Consider the following 15,825-nt stretch of genomic DNA (forward strand, 5'->3'; position numbering starts at 1 on the left):
TTTGCCCTGGATCGTTGGTATGATGGATGGGCTTTACATATACAGATACAGGTACATGTACCCTGCCACCAGTAAGTCACCACCACTCATTATAGGATGTAATATACCAGTACCTGTACAGGTCTTATTGCCGTACGTTACGGATAACGGACCCAGATTACCGAGTAATAATTCCGAGTACGAAAGTACGAGAGTACATGTTATCCTCACTAAGACGACCGGCATTAACCATGTGCTGCTGCGGCGCACGGAGCCCGAGCCCCCCGCCCTATTTGAGACGGTCACCGAGAGGCATTATTGACGGAAAAGACGCGGGAAATCCCAGTTCTGCTCCGCCTTCATGTCAATATTACAACACACCAATACACCAATACGATACACGTATTTCTGCTCCGTACATGTATTTAATCTAATACATGTACAATTTCCAGTACATATACGCGAGGGTCAGGAGTCAAGATTGGGAACTTAGTTACGGCGGAGTATCTGCACCAGCAACATTCAAGCATTGTGATCCTTTTCCTCCTCCAATTCCAATGTCCCTGAATTGCTGACTCTTTGGGTCCTCCTTCCCCCACCAACCCTTGTCTCCTCCTTGTCAAGTGCCGACCGGGACGCACGGCAGATCAGCTCCCACCCCCTCCTTCATTCAGTATTACATTGAGCGACATGTTTTTTTTCAGGACGAAATCAGACGCGCAGCACGTAATCCGGCGGCGCAGGTGGGAAGCGCAGTGCAGTGTGCGTGCATGTACTCGTAACCTGTATTACAGGTACTCATACGCTGCGATGCTCCGGGATGGTGGCTATGAGCACTAATGCTGCAGTATTGCGTCTCGTAAGAAGAGGGTGAAGAGTAATCATGATAGCAATACTACTCCTGTTATACCACTGTACTCGTAAGTACTTATACAACACTATAGATGCTAATATACTGTAAGCATGTAGCCAGTAGATTACTATCCTCCCAGCCCCGTATATCCTTACACCCCAAACCTCCAACCCCTCTTACCCAAAGCTTGCCTTGATGGATGCCTTTCTTGGATGGCACCACCGGATACTCGGACAGCGAACACTCCGTACTGCCGAAAGAATCGGAGTGCGGAGCGGCACATTCCAGGACGGCCGAGGAACGAGATTAATCGATCTGTACGGAGTGCAAAGTCTGTAACAGCTGTCCGTAACATCTTTTTCTTGTTTTTTTCCTTCTACTTTTTCGTCTTACAAAAACAAATGCATGAAGAAAAAAAACCCCTGTCCAAGTCCTTGTACCTAGTCATATACATCACGCAGTGTTGATCGAGTAAAATGGAAGAAAAAATGGAGTAAAACGCGACAAATGAGCCTGTTGCGTCGCACTGACCAGTGGTTAACAGCTTTAAATATTACGGATTGCTCCGCAAAAGAGATCAATTCCACTCCGTAAAGAACCAAAGGACTCCCATGTTATTACTCCGTATAGGTAAATGATTCATGGTTTTTGTGCATGTGTCAGGGTGGATCACGACCTGCATCCGGCAAAATGTCCTTGTGTTGTCCCTGATTCGCGCTTTGCAGCCGTTAAGATGAGACGACGGGGTAGCCTTATCATAATCGATAAAAGATACACCCAATCTTATCCGATAAGATGCAGACGTTGCGATAAAGAGATATCACGATATCTGTTGACCTCCTCTTCTCCGAGCTCAAGCGACTTTGGTGACAATCTTTCATCCATGTGAGAGAGAATTGATGCACTCAACACATCCGACAATCAACGCGACAATATCTAAGCCACCGACTGATCAGCTTCTCGCCCGCGCCACCCAGCACCGCCTTCACAAGGAGCTGCTGCTGCTCCTCTCCCCCCCCCCCGGCGGCTCCCCACCCCCGCCACGACTGTTTACGACGACGACGACTAAAAATAAAATAAAAGAGGAAGGATCATGGCGCTCTCCCCCATCGTCACGCACACGGTCGAATCTGCCTCGCGCGCCGTGTCGTCGCCCCTCAAGGCTCTCGTGCCATCGGGTCCCACATCATCCAATGTCACGCCCAAGCCTACCGGGCCGCCGCCGCCGCCATCCGTCTCGGGAGGTGTGCCTGCTACGCTGGATGTGGCCGAACAGATGAATGAGGAGGAGAAGAGGAAATATGTCAAGGGTATGGATTTTTACATTTACCTTTCATTTATTCTGATTTATCTTTTTCTGCGTGGAAAATATACAAGGACTGAATAATAATAATAATAATGAGAATAAAAACAAGGAAGGAAAGAAAAGAAAGGAAGAAAAAAAAAAGACTGACACATGATATAAAACAGGCAAGAAATTAGGAGAAGGTACATACGCCATCGTCTTCCTGGGACACCTCCGCGCCGATCCGAGCAGCCTGGTAGCCATCAAGAAGATCAAGGTGCAGAAGGAGTACACGGAGGGCATGGCGCCGGACGCGGTGCGCGAGCTGAAGCACCTCCAGGAGCTGCAGCACCCCAACATCATCTCCCTCCTGGCCGTCTTCTCCTCCAAGGACCAGAACCTAAACCTAGTGCTCGAGTACCTCCCGCTGGGGGACCTGGAGATGCTGATCCGGGACACGGACCGGGTGCGCTACGGCGCCGCCGACATCAAGGCCTGGATGGGCATGCTCACGCGCGCCGTCTGGTTCTGCCATGAGAGCTTCGTGCTCCACCGGGACATCAAGCCCAACAACCTCCTGATCGCGGCCGACGGCGATGTCAAGCTGGCCGACTTCGGCCTAGCGAGGGGCTTCGCCGACCCCCACCAGGTCATGACGTCCAACGTCATCACGCGCTGGTACCGGCCCCCCGAACTCCTCTTTGGCGCCAAGCACTACTCCGGTGCCGTGGACGTCTGGTCCGTCGGCGCCGTCTTCGCCGAGCTCGTCATTCGTGCGCCCTACCTGCCCGGCAGCACCGAGCTCGACCAGATCCGCCTCATCTGCGAGGCCGTCGGCACCCCAAACGATGACAACTGGCCCGGCGTCTCCCGTTTGCCGGAGTACACCGTGCCTCTGGCCAGCCCCGTCCGCGGCAAGGACTGGTACGAGATGCGCTTCGGCACCGTGGGCTCCCACGGCGTCGACCTCCTCATGCGCACCCTCACCCTCAACCCCCGCACCCGCATTACCGCCCGCGAGATGCTCAACCACCCCTGGTGGCATGCCGATCCTAAACCTACCCCCAAGGGCGAGCTCCCTCGCAAGACCGAGGCCGGGGAGGACAAGATGGCTGCCGATCTCAAGAGGAGGCCTGGCATTACTGATGATGACAGGGGCTCCAAGGTTGCTAGAAAGCTCAACTTTGGCGCTTAATTTTTTCTTCCATCTTCTTTTCTTGTTTGATGGTGACTATTTGGGGGTTTCTTCACTTTTATTTCCTCTTTTTTTCTCTCTCTTCACATGGCGCATCTCATGGCATGGCATATAAAAAGGAAGGGGGCCAGGTGGCGAATTTACTTATTTTTTTATATATAAAAAAGAAACTTCTAATCTTTTTTTTTTGAATGAATTCTATACGAGTTACTCAACATTCAACAGGAATCAAGTCCGGGTATCTCAAATAAACTACAATAAACCTCTACAAGAAACATGAAACCCTGCAATCATCAACCATCATACATCTTTCATATCATCAATGCTTCTTGGCAGAAGACTTGCCATTGATCGAACCACCCACATGTCCAAACAGACATTCCCACAGGTCTCCCTTGTCGACCATCTCTCCAGCCGACCTGTCCTTGCTCATCAGCTTGGACAGTGTCGCCTGCTCGAGCTCCAGTGTATTGGCAGCCTCGAGGTTGGCATCTAACAGCTCGGGCGTCGAGCCCCTAGACCTAGGGTCCTTGCCCTTGCCTTTGCCCTTGTCCTTGGACCGTGATTTTGACTTGGTCCCGTTCGACTGCGTCCGTCTCATGTGCTCCATCCGTCGCTTGACTCCGAGATTATATATACTCTCCTCGACCGTGCCCGACGTCACGTACAGCCACACCGTCGTCTCGTGCTGCTGTCCGATGCGGTCAACGCGTGCAATGGCTTGCAGCTCCAGCGCCGTATTGACCAGTGGCTCGCACAGAAACACATTGTTGGCTGCTACCAGGTTGAGGCCGCTCGAGTGGGCACGCGCGTGCAGCAGAAACACCTCAACTGACGGGTCCTCCTTGAAGCGTGTCGTCCCGCCATGCGTGTCGATGGATGCGAAACCGATGCGAAATCGTCGGAATGCTGTTGCTAAGACGCTTAGGAAGCCCTTGTATCTGTTGTGTCTCGGTTAATACTCGATGTGTCCGAGAAGAGAAGCATGAGCTGGAGAAGGGAAGGGACGTACTGTGAAAATACAATCGACTTGGCCCCTGGATCAACCTCTCGCAACCACAGTAGATGACGCACCAACGTGTCCACCTTGGTCGTGTATGACGGCCCCTCGAGCTCAATATTCTTGATTTCTGCCAGCTTCTCAGCGTTGAATGTCGAATAGATCATCGTCTTTTTCGTTATGCCGTCACCGTCGTCCCGACTGTCTCCCTGTGCGACACCGCCACCATCGCTGCTGTCATTCTCGCCCCTCGTCGTCTCGTCACCATGGAGGCGAAGCTCCTGAGGCTTCATGGTAATGTCGTGCAACTGCGACACGCTTAAGTGCCTCTTGCAGATGGGACAGTTGCGGTGCGCCTTGTACCACGTCATCATGCACTCTTTGCAGAATTGGTGTCCGCAGATGGTCAGGACACCCATCTCGAACGGCATCTGGCAGATGACACATATCCGCGGCTCGTTAGTCTTGGAACCTGCCTCTTTGAGATGAATCACTGCAATACGTAGTGTAATAAGTTAGCCGACGAGAATAAAGAAAAGAGAGAAATAAAGTGCCACCTACAGTATCGGTGTTTGGCCTGTGCCGCAGCGAGCTTGCGCTCGAGGTCCTCTTCGTTCTTGGCCATCTTGGTCGCAGTCTCCTCGGTCTTGGGGCCTTCATATGGCAGCACGCTGTCAGAAACGCTCTGAAGCTGGCGGTAGTACTCGAGCCGCGCATTCACCGTTGCTCGGAAGCTCTCAATCTCGGACTCGAGGGATGCCGAGGCTTTTAATTGCTCGCTGAGCGCTGCTTGCGTCTCGGAAAGCAGTTTAGAAGCCAAGCTGAGCTCCATGCGCACACGGTCCGTCTGGCTAGGCTCATTGCGTAGCCTCATCACCAGGCTGCGTAGCTCGCTGATAGCCCCCCTCATAGACAGAGGCCCCAATTGGGGCTTGATCTTGTCTCGTAGCGTAAAGAGCTCTAGAAGTTTCTCGGGCATCGGCCCTTCATCGTTTTTGGCCATGCGTATAGACACCTGAGCCTCATGGTTCGCGAGTTCGTTGGTCTGCCCTGTCATGGCGTCTTGGCGATCGGCAACGGCCACTCGCAGGACCTGCGAATAGATGATGAGCTCTTCCTGGATCTTTGCCGAATCTCCCATTTCCTCTCCCGTCGTCTCAACGTCCTCTTCTTCATCGAGAAGGGGCTTCAACAGAAGCTGGACCACATGCTCACGCCATTCATCAATCACGTTAGCCTGGTCGTTGAGACTCCCATACAGCATCTCGAGGCTGTCGATGATGCGGCCGCTCTCGATGCCCCTCTCTGCCTTAACAACGAGCTCCGAGACCTCGGTAAACGACTGGCCGTTGGCCTTGCGCGTGATCTGGTTCATGAGCTGCGTTGCCTTGCGGTGAGTCTCCCTAAGAATCTCCCTTCGAATCTTCTTGGCCTCGTCGTAGCCTTCTTCTTCCAGCTTCTTGAGCCTGTGAAACTCGTCCGAATCCGGCTCCGTCATATCCTTATTATCCCTTATCTGAAAGACAGCGTTGGCGCAGAAGAAGACGGCCTTGTGGTGCAATTCCAAGGGTGGCCGTAGCTTGCGACGTAGCTCTGCAATACGGCCCTGCAAGCCTGGGCCTTCATCATCGTCCGAACCGCCAGAATTCTCAACCCTGTCAAGAGCACTGCTCCCAGCACCGTTGGCCCTCTTGTCCCCTAGGGCAGCCTTCAACTCGGCGCGGGCATCTGCAACCATCCTGCCTGTTTCCTTCCTGACAGCCTCCCATATCATGGCAGCCTCCTTGACGCGTGGAGAGTTTTCAAAGAGTTGTCCCCGTGTAAGCTTGTGGGATAGTAGCATCCTGTAGTCCACCTTGATGGCATTTTCGCTCTGCTCGATCATTGCATCGAGGACCTCCTCCACTGTTCGCATCGGCCGAGTCCTATTCTGACCCAGAATGCGACGGCTGTACGCTCCAACCTCTGGGTGGAGTGCAGTCTGCCTCAGACGGTCAAGCCACACTCTCATAATCTCTGCGTATTCATCGGGATTCCATTCGTCAACGACTGGATTGCCCTCGCCATCCACCCCGCATGCTTCCGTCATCTCTTTGTACAGAGACTGGTAGTGTTGCTCCTCCACGGCGCTGAACGGCACGCTGATGGAAAAGCGCCGTTGAGGAGGCAAAGTGATTTCATCCCGCACCAGCGCCTTTGTGTGTCGCAGCGATATTGTGTTAAAGAGTTTCTGAAAAATGGGTTTGTGGCCGTTGATCAAGGATTGCCAAAGCAACGGCGCGGAACAGAGGGGCTCATATTGAAGGAACGCTAGCAAGCCATAGAGGTCTTTGACATCGTCTTTGACTGGCGTTCCTGTAATCCCCCATGCATTGAAGCGTGGTATCGTGCGGGCAACGGTTGCTGCCTGGCTGAAGCCGTTCTCGATCATCTGGGCCTCATCGAGGCACAACCGCCACCACATGATCTGGACCAGGGGAGATTTTGGTCGCTCGTATTTGCGCTCCCGACGACGGGAACGTTCAGGCTCATCCTTTGCGAAGTGTATCTCGGACGACAGAACCTTATATGTAGTCACAACAACGTCGCATTGGGCGAGTCTTCTCGCCACCGCATCTCCCTGACCTCCCTCGCGCTTACATCCTTGGTAGAATTCAAGCCGCAGATCAGGTGTATGTCTCGATATCTCGGACATCCACTGCTGCCGCAGAGATTCTGGTGCAACGATCAAGGTCGCGCCGGTTGAAATGAGACCGGGTGTTGACCTATTCATCTCCACATGTTCATGGCGGTGCAGCAGGATAAGACCAAGGACCTCGAGCGTCTTGCCGAGTCCCATCTCCTCGGCCAGAATTCCACCCCGAACAGACCTCTCAACCTGCTTAAAAGGCTCGTCGTTTTCAGAGACGGTGTGAAAGACGTCATTCAAAATCAAGTCCCGGCCAGTGCTGTCTTGGACGATTCGTGAGCTTTCGCTTAGCGGTGCAGGCATCTCTCCCGGGAGCGACTCTATGTCTGAACCCGTCCACTGGACCCCTTCCCTTCTCAGCATCCACTGAAGTGACCTCTTTTGGTACGGAAACAGTGTGGCATCCATGTCAGGAATATCGATCGATAGTGGTAAGCTGTCCTGCTTGTCTGGAATAAAGGCAGACTCGTAAAAGTCCATCGGAGACCGCGCGGCTGTGGGCGCATCAGAAATAGGGTAGAAAGTGTCGATAACAGAACCTGTGCGTTTGTACCCCTCGTTGTTGCCGAATCCATCCCATGGCGAAAGCGTAATGCTCCAGAACAGCTGGAAGTCGAGATGTATTGACGCCAACGTTCCTTTCAGTTCCATGACAACGTCGACATTGGTCAAGACCGTGCCAGGAGAGCTGGTCTGCACGGGCGTGTCGATGGAAAGGATTTTCCTGGCATCATCGCTGATGTGCTGCGACAAGAGGGGTATCTTAAACTTGAAATATCTGTCCCCGGACAACACTGGGCGCAGTGTAAGATAGAGATCTTGATCTTCCAGGAAGGCCCGGACATAGGTGCCGACACCAGAGCGCTCCACTACGCGGGGTGTCGATTCGGGACTGGGGAGCCTTCGCTGGAAAGATAGGGCTCCTGTCGCGATGCAAAAGCGGGACCTTTCTGGGTCGAGCTTCCGGCGCTTCGATGAATGCTCGTCTGATGCCGCATGTCCAGGTTCGGAAGTTGGCAGAGATGTGATGTGGTCGATGATCTCACAGGGCAGAGTATCTTGCGCAACAAGAATCAGTTCAGTGATAGACGTGCAGCAGGGGGGGGGGGGGGGGGGTGCAAATGAGGAGTTATACCGTGAATGTCGACAGGCTGGGGACGAAGCCGGAATGCCATGACGAGGTACGAGGACAGCGACGGTCCTGGTATCCGGACTTACAACGGTAAGAGGGTGCAAATATTCAAACAAAGAGAAGGATGAAACAGATGAAGAAGGCTGCATGGTAAGAGAATGCGACCGAGTGTTAATGGGTAAAACCTGGTCCATTCTGAGCCAGGGTTGTTGGTCACAAAATCCGTATTACTCTAGAAAAGAGCCATAGAAGGAAAGACCCCACGACAAATCGATATATTAGAAGCGCGTCACCGCGCCTTCCCCCCTGCTGACAGATGTGGCGGCGCGCATGTGTGGCGCTAAGTCCCGCGCCACGTCTACAGCTTAGTCACTTGGAGTCCCCTGGGCAAAAATTCGACCTTTGGCGTCTCACAGACGAGCAGACAGGGACAGGTCGCACAATTGAAGCAGTTGGAGACCAAGCTTCCGTCTACCATCACACCCTGTCGATCCCAGGTGAGCTCCCGCCACACGACACTCCATTTCCGGGAGGAGGAATCGCAACATCTGACCACTTATTCCCACCTAAACAGACGAGAAAAGCCCCCCAGGAGAAAATGACGACCAGGATGGAGCGACTGCGGCCATGCCTGGGTTTCATGGCATCAGCGACGACGACAAAACCCTTCTCGGCAGCAGCAGCGGTCGGCGGGCAGACGGCACGACGATGGCTCCACCGGACGCGAGAGGCGCACCCGATCCCCCCACCGCGACCGTTCGTGCCCGACGTACCGACCTTCCTGACCCTGATCGGTCGGGGGCTGAGCAGGCACGCGTCTAAGTTCCCTACGTGGGAGTCCCTCTTCTCCCTGACGGGCCCGGAGCTCCAGCAGCTGGGCATCGAGCCGGCGCGCAACAGGAAGTACCTGCTCCGGTGGATGCAGAAGTACCGCAAGGGCGACCTGGGCCCCGGGGGCGACTTTGAGTTTGTCAAGGACGGCGAGGCCGTGCTCAGGACGGCGCTGCCGCCCGCCGGGCAGGTCAAGCAGACGAGATTTGTCGTCAACGTGCCCCATCCCGAGGCCGAGGGTGCCGCCGAGGATGCTGCTGCTGCTGCTGGCGGGAAGCTTCTCCTGCCCCGGCCGCTCGGGTACACTGTCCGGGGTGAGAAGACGATTGCCGGACCTTTTGCCATTCCGCTCGCCAAGAGCGGCGCCAGCGTCAAGGTCACTGAGGGTATGTGGGAAGACCGCCAGGGCCGCAAGATTGACGGTGGTGAGAGGAGGCGTTCCGAGGTCCGCTTCAAGAAGAGGTCAGCCGAGCGCAGGGCCGAGAGGGAAGCAGAGATCCTGTCCAAGCTGTAAAACTTTTGTGTGTCTGTCGGTTGCAATTGTCATCTAAGATGGGGAGGGGGGGCGGTTGCTTTCAGCTACTTGTGACCAGGAGGAATGGTCTGGGTAATGTATATTACCACTACTACTATTACTACTACTACTACTACTACTACTACTACGCATGTCTTGTACTACTTGAAGCAATACATTTCCTGGCGTTTGCCGATGGATCAGAGCACTACAGGCTACCAGACCGTGCCAAATATGTGTGAAATATATCCCGACACCTTTAGCTTGGCCGTTGAATCGCAGCAACCATGACCGGTAAGCACATATGTAGGTTCGGATTCGCCTGTAAAAGGCGAACAAGTAAGGTTAGGCCTGTGGTTACACACAATCATATGATCCCACCCACTTGGCTGGCCATTGAGTAGTAGAAGAGAGGAATACCGTTAGCTTCGAACCCCTACCAAGAGTGCATCGTCGCTTTTTTCCCCCCTACATATACTCATCTTGACAGTGACTCCTCTAGCTTCAACTACTGAGCGTGGAAGCAATGGAACGCTATATATGATGGTCAAAGCAAACATCTACCTCGCCATCGTTCCAGCTTCGCGGGCCATCGTTCCACTCTCAATACTGCTTCGGCATCGGTCGCTTGTTGCCCAACGCGCTGACAATGGAGCTTCAGAGCAGACCTCGCAATTTGACGGCACTGGCCCCCCAAGTGCTCGACGACTCAACCTCCGACGACGTCCCACCAACACAGCTGGGCGGTACAGATCGGACTACCCTATAGACATGTGGCGTCCGGGACTCTGCCAACCGAACTCTTCTGGGTCGCGCAGAGAGGCCGCAGCTGCAGCCACGAGTGTGAGCACAAGACAATTCGTCTCAATCTACTCTTGGCTATTAGCTTGAGTAGTAGAAAAAGAAGAAGGATCAAGATGGTCCTGCAATCACGGTCTAGGCCTCGCCGTCTGGTCTGCCATGGCAAGTATTGGCTACCATTGGTGAAACATTGTGTAGCTGTGCTTGCCGAGTTCCTCCTTGGTATCTTCTTGACCTCTCTCTCATATGCTGGATGCCCCAGAAACCCTGAAGAATGCGGCTCTTACAGCTCAGGAGAGACATGGAAGCCACTGCAATCAGCCCTGGGCGTAGGAGAGTGCATACACTACCAGCCAGCACTACTCGTACATGTACGAGTATGCATGCAAGTCGTCCCACACACTCTCTCTACAAAAGCAAAAAACAACAGCCGGGCTCTGCATTGCGCCTAGGACTCCCAAACTTCATTGCATGCGGCGGCCGATGATCAGATTCAAATCACTATATACACACCCTCCCGACCTGCAGATTATAATAATATGCCGTACCCATATGGGGCGGTGAGATCGTTTCCTGATTGGGAATCCTGTGCGAGCTGCCAATCATCAAGTCCCAAGAACGCCGACCATCGACACAGAGCTGTTGTACAACTCACACACACACTCTCTCTGTATTCATATTAGACATGAAGAAATGTAAGCCGTACAAGTAGTAGTACCAAGTATTAACTGCGTACTACTATTGTCAACTGACCCTTTGACATATACTAGAGAGTAGATCTCCGTACGAAACAGTGGTCACTTGTAATACTCCGTACAATCAGATTGAACCCATGACAAGAAAAGAGTGTCTCATTAGAAAAGGTAGCGAAAACAGAATAAAAAAACTTAAAACATAAATAAAGGAGAGAGAGAAAAAAACCCGCGAGAAACTAGCGAAAATCTACTTTCCACGATGAGTGGAGGAGGAATAAGCGAGAAACGCGGAATGCACTAGCGCACGTGTATCCGTACCGCTCTGAGTCACGGAAAGCCTCCGTTCTATCATCGCTTAATGGGGCCGGGTTCCCCCCCCCCGTCTTATACCAATACTCCACATTATTACATAGGAGTGCTCTATGTTCTCCATACATACAGATGCTCTATCATACTAGGCATACTCGGACTTACATATACACCTGACAATGAGTACCGAGTTACGGCAATTGTTTGATTCGACCCATTTCCGTCACTTGTACTCCGGTCTCGTACGTACATGTATGCGACTTGTTGGAAGGAGGGTGTCAACGCAAGGCTCCCGCTCGTGTGGCGCCCCCCTCTCAGACCCCAACAGGCGTTGCATAGAGGGCCATATTTGTGAACGGGCTTTTCTTGCACCCTGCTGCTTTAAGGAGCAGGACCGACGGACGCAGCATCCGTCGGATACTATATATAGTACCCGACGCAATACAATATCTACGCACGACGAGTTACTGCCACCAAGGCCGGTCAAGTAGGAACATGTGAAAGAGAAAGAGAAGAAAAAGGGAAAACAGGAGCCGGTTTCATCTCCGAGTTGAGCGCTGGTGGGAACGGCTGCAGATCCTAAGCGTGGATGGCGACGGTAGAGATATCCTGCAGTCTGGGGACGTAGCAGTAGGATCCTTTGCCTTTCGCCTCGTGAAGATTCCGGTAATCTGGCAGCATTGCCGTTGGAGCATAAGTCTCTGGGTGTAAGAGAGAAGCAGCTAGAGCACAGGCTGCTACAGTATCATTGTCAGCGTTGTCAGCAGTTCCGGCCAGAGTCGTCTCCTTATTGTTCGGCTTCATATCTTTTCAGCGGAACCGAAAGATCTGGAGTAGAGACACTAGACCTGGGATGACGCCAACAGAAGCAATGTATTTGGCGATATCAGGAAGAATCTAATCCTTGTTGAGAAGAAGGGTGTCGCTTTGGGGAATGTAGTACAGGTATGTCTACTCGACCGCAAGCTCGAATCCCATCAAGACAAGCTTCTCCTGGGGATTGTTGTTACTCCCCTTGGTGAGATCAACGACGCATTCTTCTAATAGTCCAATGCCGACCTGTTGATTTTCACTTAGCCGATACCGGCGGCGAGCTGGCAAACCTTTGCCACTCCTGGCACCAATAAGCCTCCGTCACTCTTCCTTGCTTAGCTTTATTACGATGGCCATGGATTATATCTTCTTATTCTGGAAAATTCGTGTGAGATGGGCTGATCTACAGTATGTGTGTCATAGCACCATGTAGGAAGGTACGCAAGGCTGAATTGGCTGCGAAAACGAATCTTCTCGCTTGATATAGCAATATTCTCTGTTTAAATTGCGACAAATGCAGAGTTCTGGATGTGTGGACACAGCGCATTGGGAGTCAGGATCCTTCGGTGGAATAGATCCCCGGAAACAGGATCGTTCTGAAGCCGTTCATAGGTGGCCATCTTCATTCGCTTGTTGAGATTCAGCTGTCAATCCAACAGGCGTCAATACGTGGCTGCTATGCGAGTGGTGTGTGGGGGAGAAGGAGAGATAACACGTAGAAAGTGGTTAATGGGCCGTGTCAGTCTCTACATGTAGGGAACACTATACGTAACAAGGCTTAATAGCAGAATCACCGATGCATAACCGCTCGACGGCGTACTTGGAGTGACACACAACGCCCGGCCAGGACAGAGAACGGTGATCGGCATACATAAGAGTCTTGGCAGAGTCGGAAAGTCGGGAATCAGGGTCGTGAAGATGTCGTACTCGATGCCATATTTGGCACGGAGGAGCCGACAAACTGGCAGAGGTGGCGTCAAAGAGAACTCCAGGTGACAAGAGTGACAGACCCCTCGGCAACCCCTCTACTGTAGGTACGCGACACGGCACATGTACGTCATGAGCTACGGTCCGGAGTTTGACCTGGAGTGTGACATGGAAGACGTAAGCTGGCTGTCACCCTTTGTCAGGCAGGGCGTGATCACTCTTTTGACGCCCCCATTGTAACACTCTTCCCACTCTTCCGCATTGTATCTTCGCTTGACTCCAGGTTTTCCGCACATGGGACATTGTGAGAGAAATACTGACAAGGATGAGAATGCCTTGCGCCCGAGCTTAAAATTAAGGAAGCCTTGTATGGGCCAATCGCATAGGACTCGTAATGGGCCAATCGCGTAAGGATTGACCTGGTTGGAGAGGGCCGCTAAGCGCATGTAGAGTGGGCGTCCTGGATTCGTACTCGTAGACCGTACTCCGTACTCATTATTGCGTCGTACATGTGGTACTCGTACTTGCAGTACTATGAGGCAATGCCAAGTCGTCCATACATGTAGACTAGTCCAGAGCTGTGCAAGAGTTCACACACACACACCCATCCCTATGAGTACACGGGGAGGAGGAGGAGAGACAGAGAGAGAAGAGAGAAAAAAAGGGGAGCACAGGCTAAACATGTTGGGAAGGATCGGACCAGGCCCTGAAAACAAGGCGGGCAGGTGCGACAGAGGGGATTGACGAGGCAGGGAAGGAATGGCGACGGCAGTATATACATATAGTAATAGTAGACTGTAATCTGTACATGTAGCAGCTTGCAGGTAACCTACTACTAGTGTTGTACCGTACAGCTAGCTGTAGTACAGCAGTGCTAGTGATAAAAAGATGTCACGAGATTTACAAAGGCAGCACCTTACGCGTTATGGTAACTACGACCAGAACGCTCCTTCCCTGGTACCAAGACGACAGCCCCAGGCAAAAGCGTTCAATCCTTTTCCCATCCCCTGGTGAATCATCATCATCCTCAAACCTCGTACTCGCATCAAGTATATTCCCTCATTCCTCTTCGAACCTCGAACCAACAACCAACGAGCCGGATTAACAGCTGGTACCCGCGCAACCACGTTACCATGCACACACACACACACACACACACACAATGTCGGCCCTTATTCGTATCTGCCGCACTGGACCCAGCTCACGCGGCGTCTTACCACATCCGCATCAAAGGCGGCCAACCGTGATGCTGTGAACCATCTGGCGGCCGACCTAATATCACCGACTTGACACTAGACCACTGGCCCTGGGCCGCTGTCTCACGTCGTCTCGTCTCTGCAATGACTTTCATCTCTCCATTTTTTCTTGTCCCCCCCTCCCCCCTCCCCCCCGACTGGTGGTGTGGTGGGTTGTTGTGTCCATGTCTCTGTGATAACTGGACTGACTTTGCACCAAGTGAACTCGAAGGCTGACCACCGACAGCATCTAGACTCGCGTGACCTTGAATTTGAGTAACCAAACCATCTTAGGGGGTGTGGAGGTGTGGGAGCGAAACGACGAAAGAAGCAACACGCCGAATGGAGAAATGAAAACTACAAAATGACGCTAAAAGCAATGGCTACAAATATAGGCTTGGCAGGGTCATGGGCGGCCAGATGGAGGAATATCCCCCAGAGCTCGGAATTCAGGCCGGCATCTGCAGGGGATGGCTTTACGACGTACCATCTCCCCCTACTGAGTACGGAGTACTCCGAGTATGTACAATGTCTGCCATGTGGCATTCCAGCTGGATCGGCCGACGATCATAGTCCACGACTCCATGATATGGTCTGTAGGGGTCCTGTACCGCTGACGGTCTACCAAAGCCATGCACCATCAGTGCTCAGAGTACAGAGTAGATGGTTGTTGCACCTACACCTTCACCGCAGATGTTTACAACCCGCAGGCACAGCGCACACACGAGAGCACGAATATGGCAAGTAGGTGACATAGAGAGAGACACATGCACCCCCCTTGACCTCTCTCTTCTCTCAATCTTTGTGCGTGCACCTTTTTCTCCATCCAGAAGATCAGAAGTTGGGGATCCAGAAAAAGAAAGAGTCACACTGACCATCCTGGATTGCGGGTAACCGCTGCCACCCGATTGAGTGCCCTTCTCATAGACGCTGCTAATAAGTTGATTAATAACGCGTATCCGTTGCGACATGCCAGAGTTTGGACCGGGCTAACAGTTCCACGTCGTCCTAGCCTGTCCGAAGACACACGCCTCCCCCCCCCCCCCCCCCATTCTGTTACACTGAATCCGTTCCCAGCAGGGGTATCGGCTTTCAGGCGAGACGGAAATATGTATTGTATGAGGGAGGGGTGTGCAGTATATTTTTCTGTTCATCGTACGTGTACAGAGTACAATTACGATGGTCCCGTCTGCCTGCCGGGCGACTATCAATATTGTCGCGTGCCTTGCCTTCCCGAATTCCCGCCAGGCAAATCAAGGGTACGAGAACCTTGGTGAATGTGATCATTGATACGTAGACATCAGTATGTGGACATTGATCCAAATACTAACAGATCCTTGTGGTTGGTCAACGACACCCAATACCCAAGTGTCATTTACTCGCTGATTCTCGATAGTATTCTGGCCATCGGGCATCCAATTATGTGCGGAGGCACCTTGAAGGCATATATTGCGAGCATACAGAGACAACTGGGCATTACATGAGGCATCTTCTTTGGGCCCCCAACTCGTCAGACAAGCATTCCGGGTTTTACATGTTGCCGTGTGTCCCAGTTGGATGTACGGAT

The 15,825-nt window shown here is 52.6% G+C and overlaps 3 protein-coding genes across 3 annotated transcripts; 2 read left to right on the plus strand and 1 right to left on the minus strand.

Moving 5' to 3' along the window:
- Positions 1-1,925: 1,925 nt before the first annotated feature.
- On the plus strand, positions 1,926-3,312 carry GMORB2_3307 (cyclin-dependent kinase 7; the record flags this gene model as incomplete). The annotated part of the gene is made up of 2 exons (XM_035465283.1): positions 1,926-2,142; positions 2,303-3,312. The coding sequence occupies 2 exons, from the start codon at positions 1,926-1,928 to the stop codon at positions 3,310-3,312; spliced, it is 1,227 nt and encodes a 408-aa protein (XP_035318832.1).
- A 319-nt stretch (positions 3,313-3,631) lies between these two features.
- On the minus strand, positions 3,632-8,176 carry GMORB2_3308 (E3 ubiquitin-protein ligase SHPRH; the record flags this gene model as incomplete). Its single annotated transcript, XM_035465284.1, has 4 exons — positions 3,632-4,253; positions 4,325-4,805; positions 4,874-8,059; positions 8,137-8,176. 4 exons carry the CDS (start codon positions 8,174-8,176, stop codon positions 3,632-3,634), a joined length of 4,329 nt encoding a protein of 1,442 aa, XP_035318833.1.
- Positions 8,177-8,743: 567 nt separating this feature from the next.
- GMORB2_3309 (IGR protein motif) lies at positions 8,744-9,478 on the plus strand (the record flags this gene model as incomplete). The annotated part of the gene is made up of 1 exon (XM_035465285.1): positions 8,744-9,478. One exon carries the CDS (start codon positions 8,744-8,746, stop codon positions 9,476-9,478), a length of 735 nt encoding a protein of 244 aa, XP_035318834.1.
- Between the last annotated feature and the right edge of the window lie 6,347 nt (positions 9,479-15,825).

This window comes from Geosmithia morbida, assembly GCF_012550715.1.
Source record: "Geosmithia morbida isolate 1262 chromosome Unknown scaffold_17, whole genome shotgun sequence".
Lineage (NCBI taxonomy): Eukaryota > Fungi > Ascomycota > Sordariomycetes > Hypocreales > Bionectriaceae > Geosmithia > Geosmithia morbida.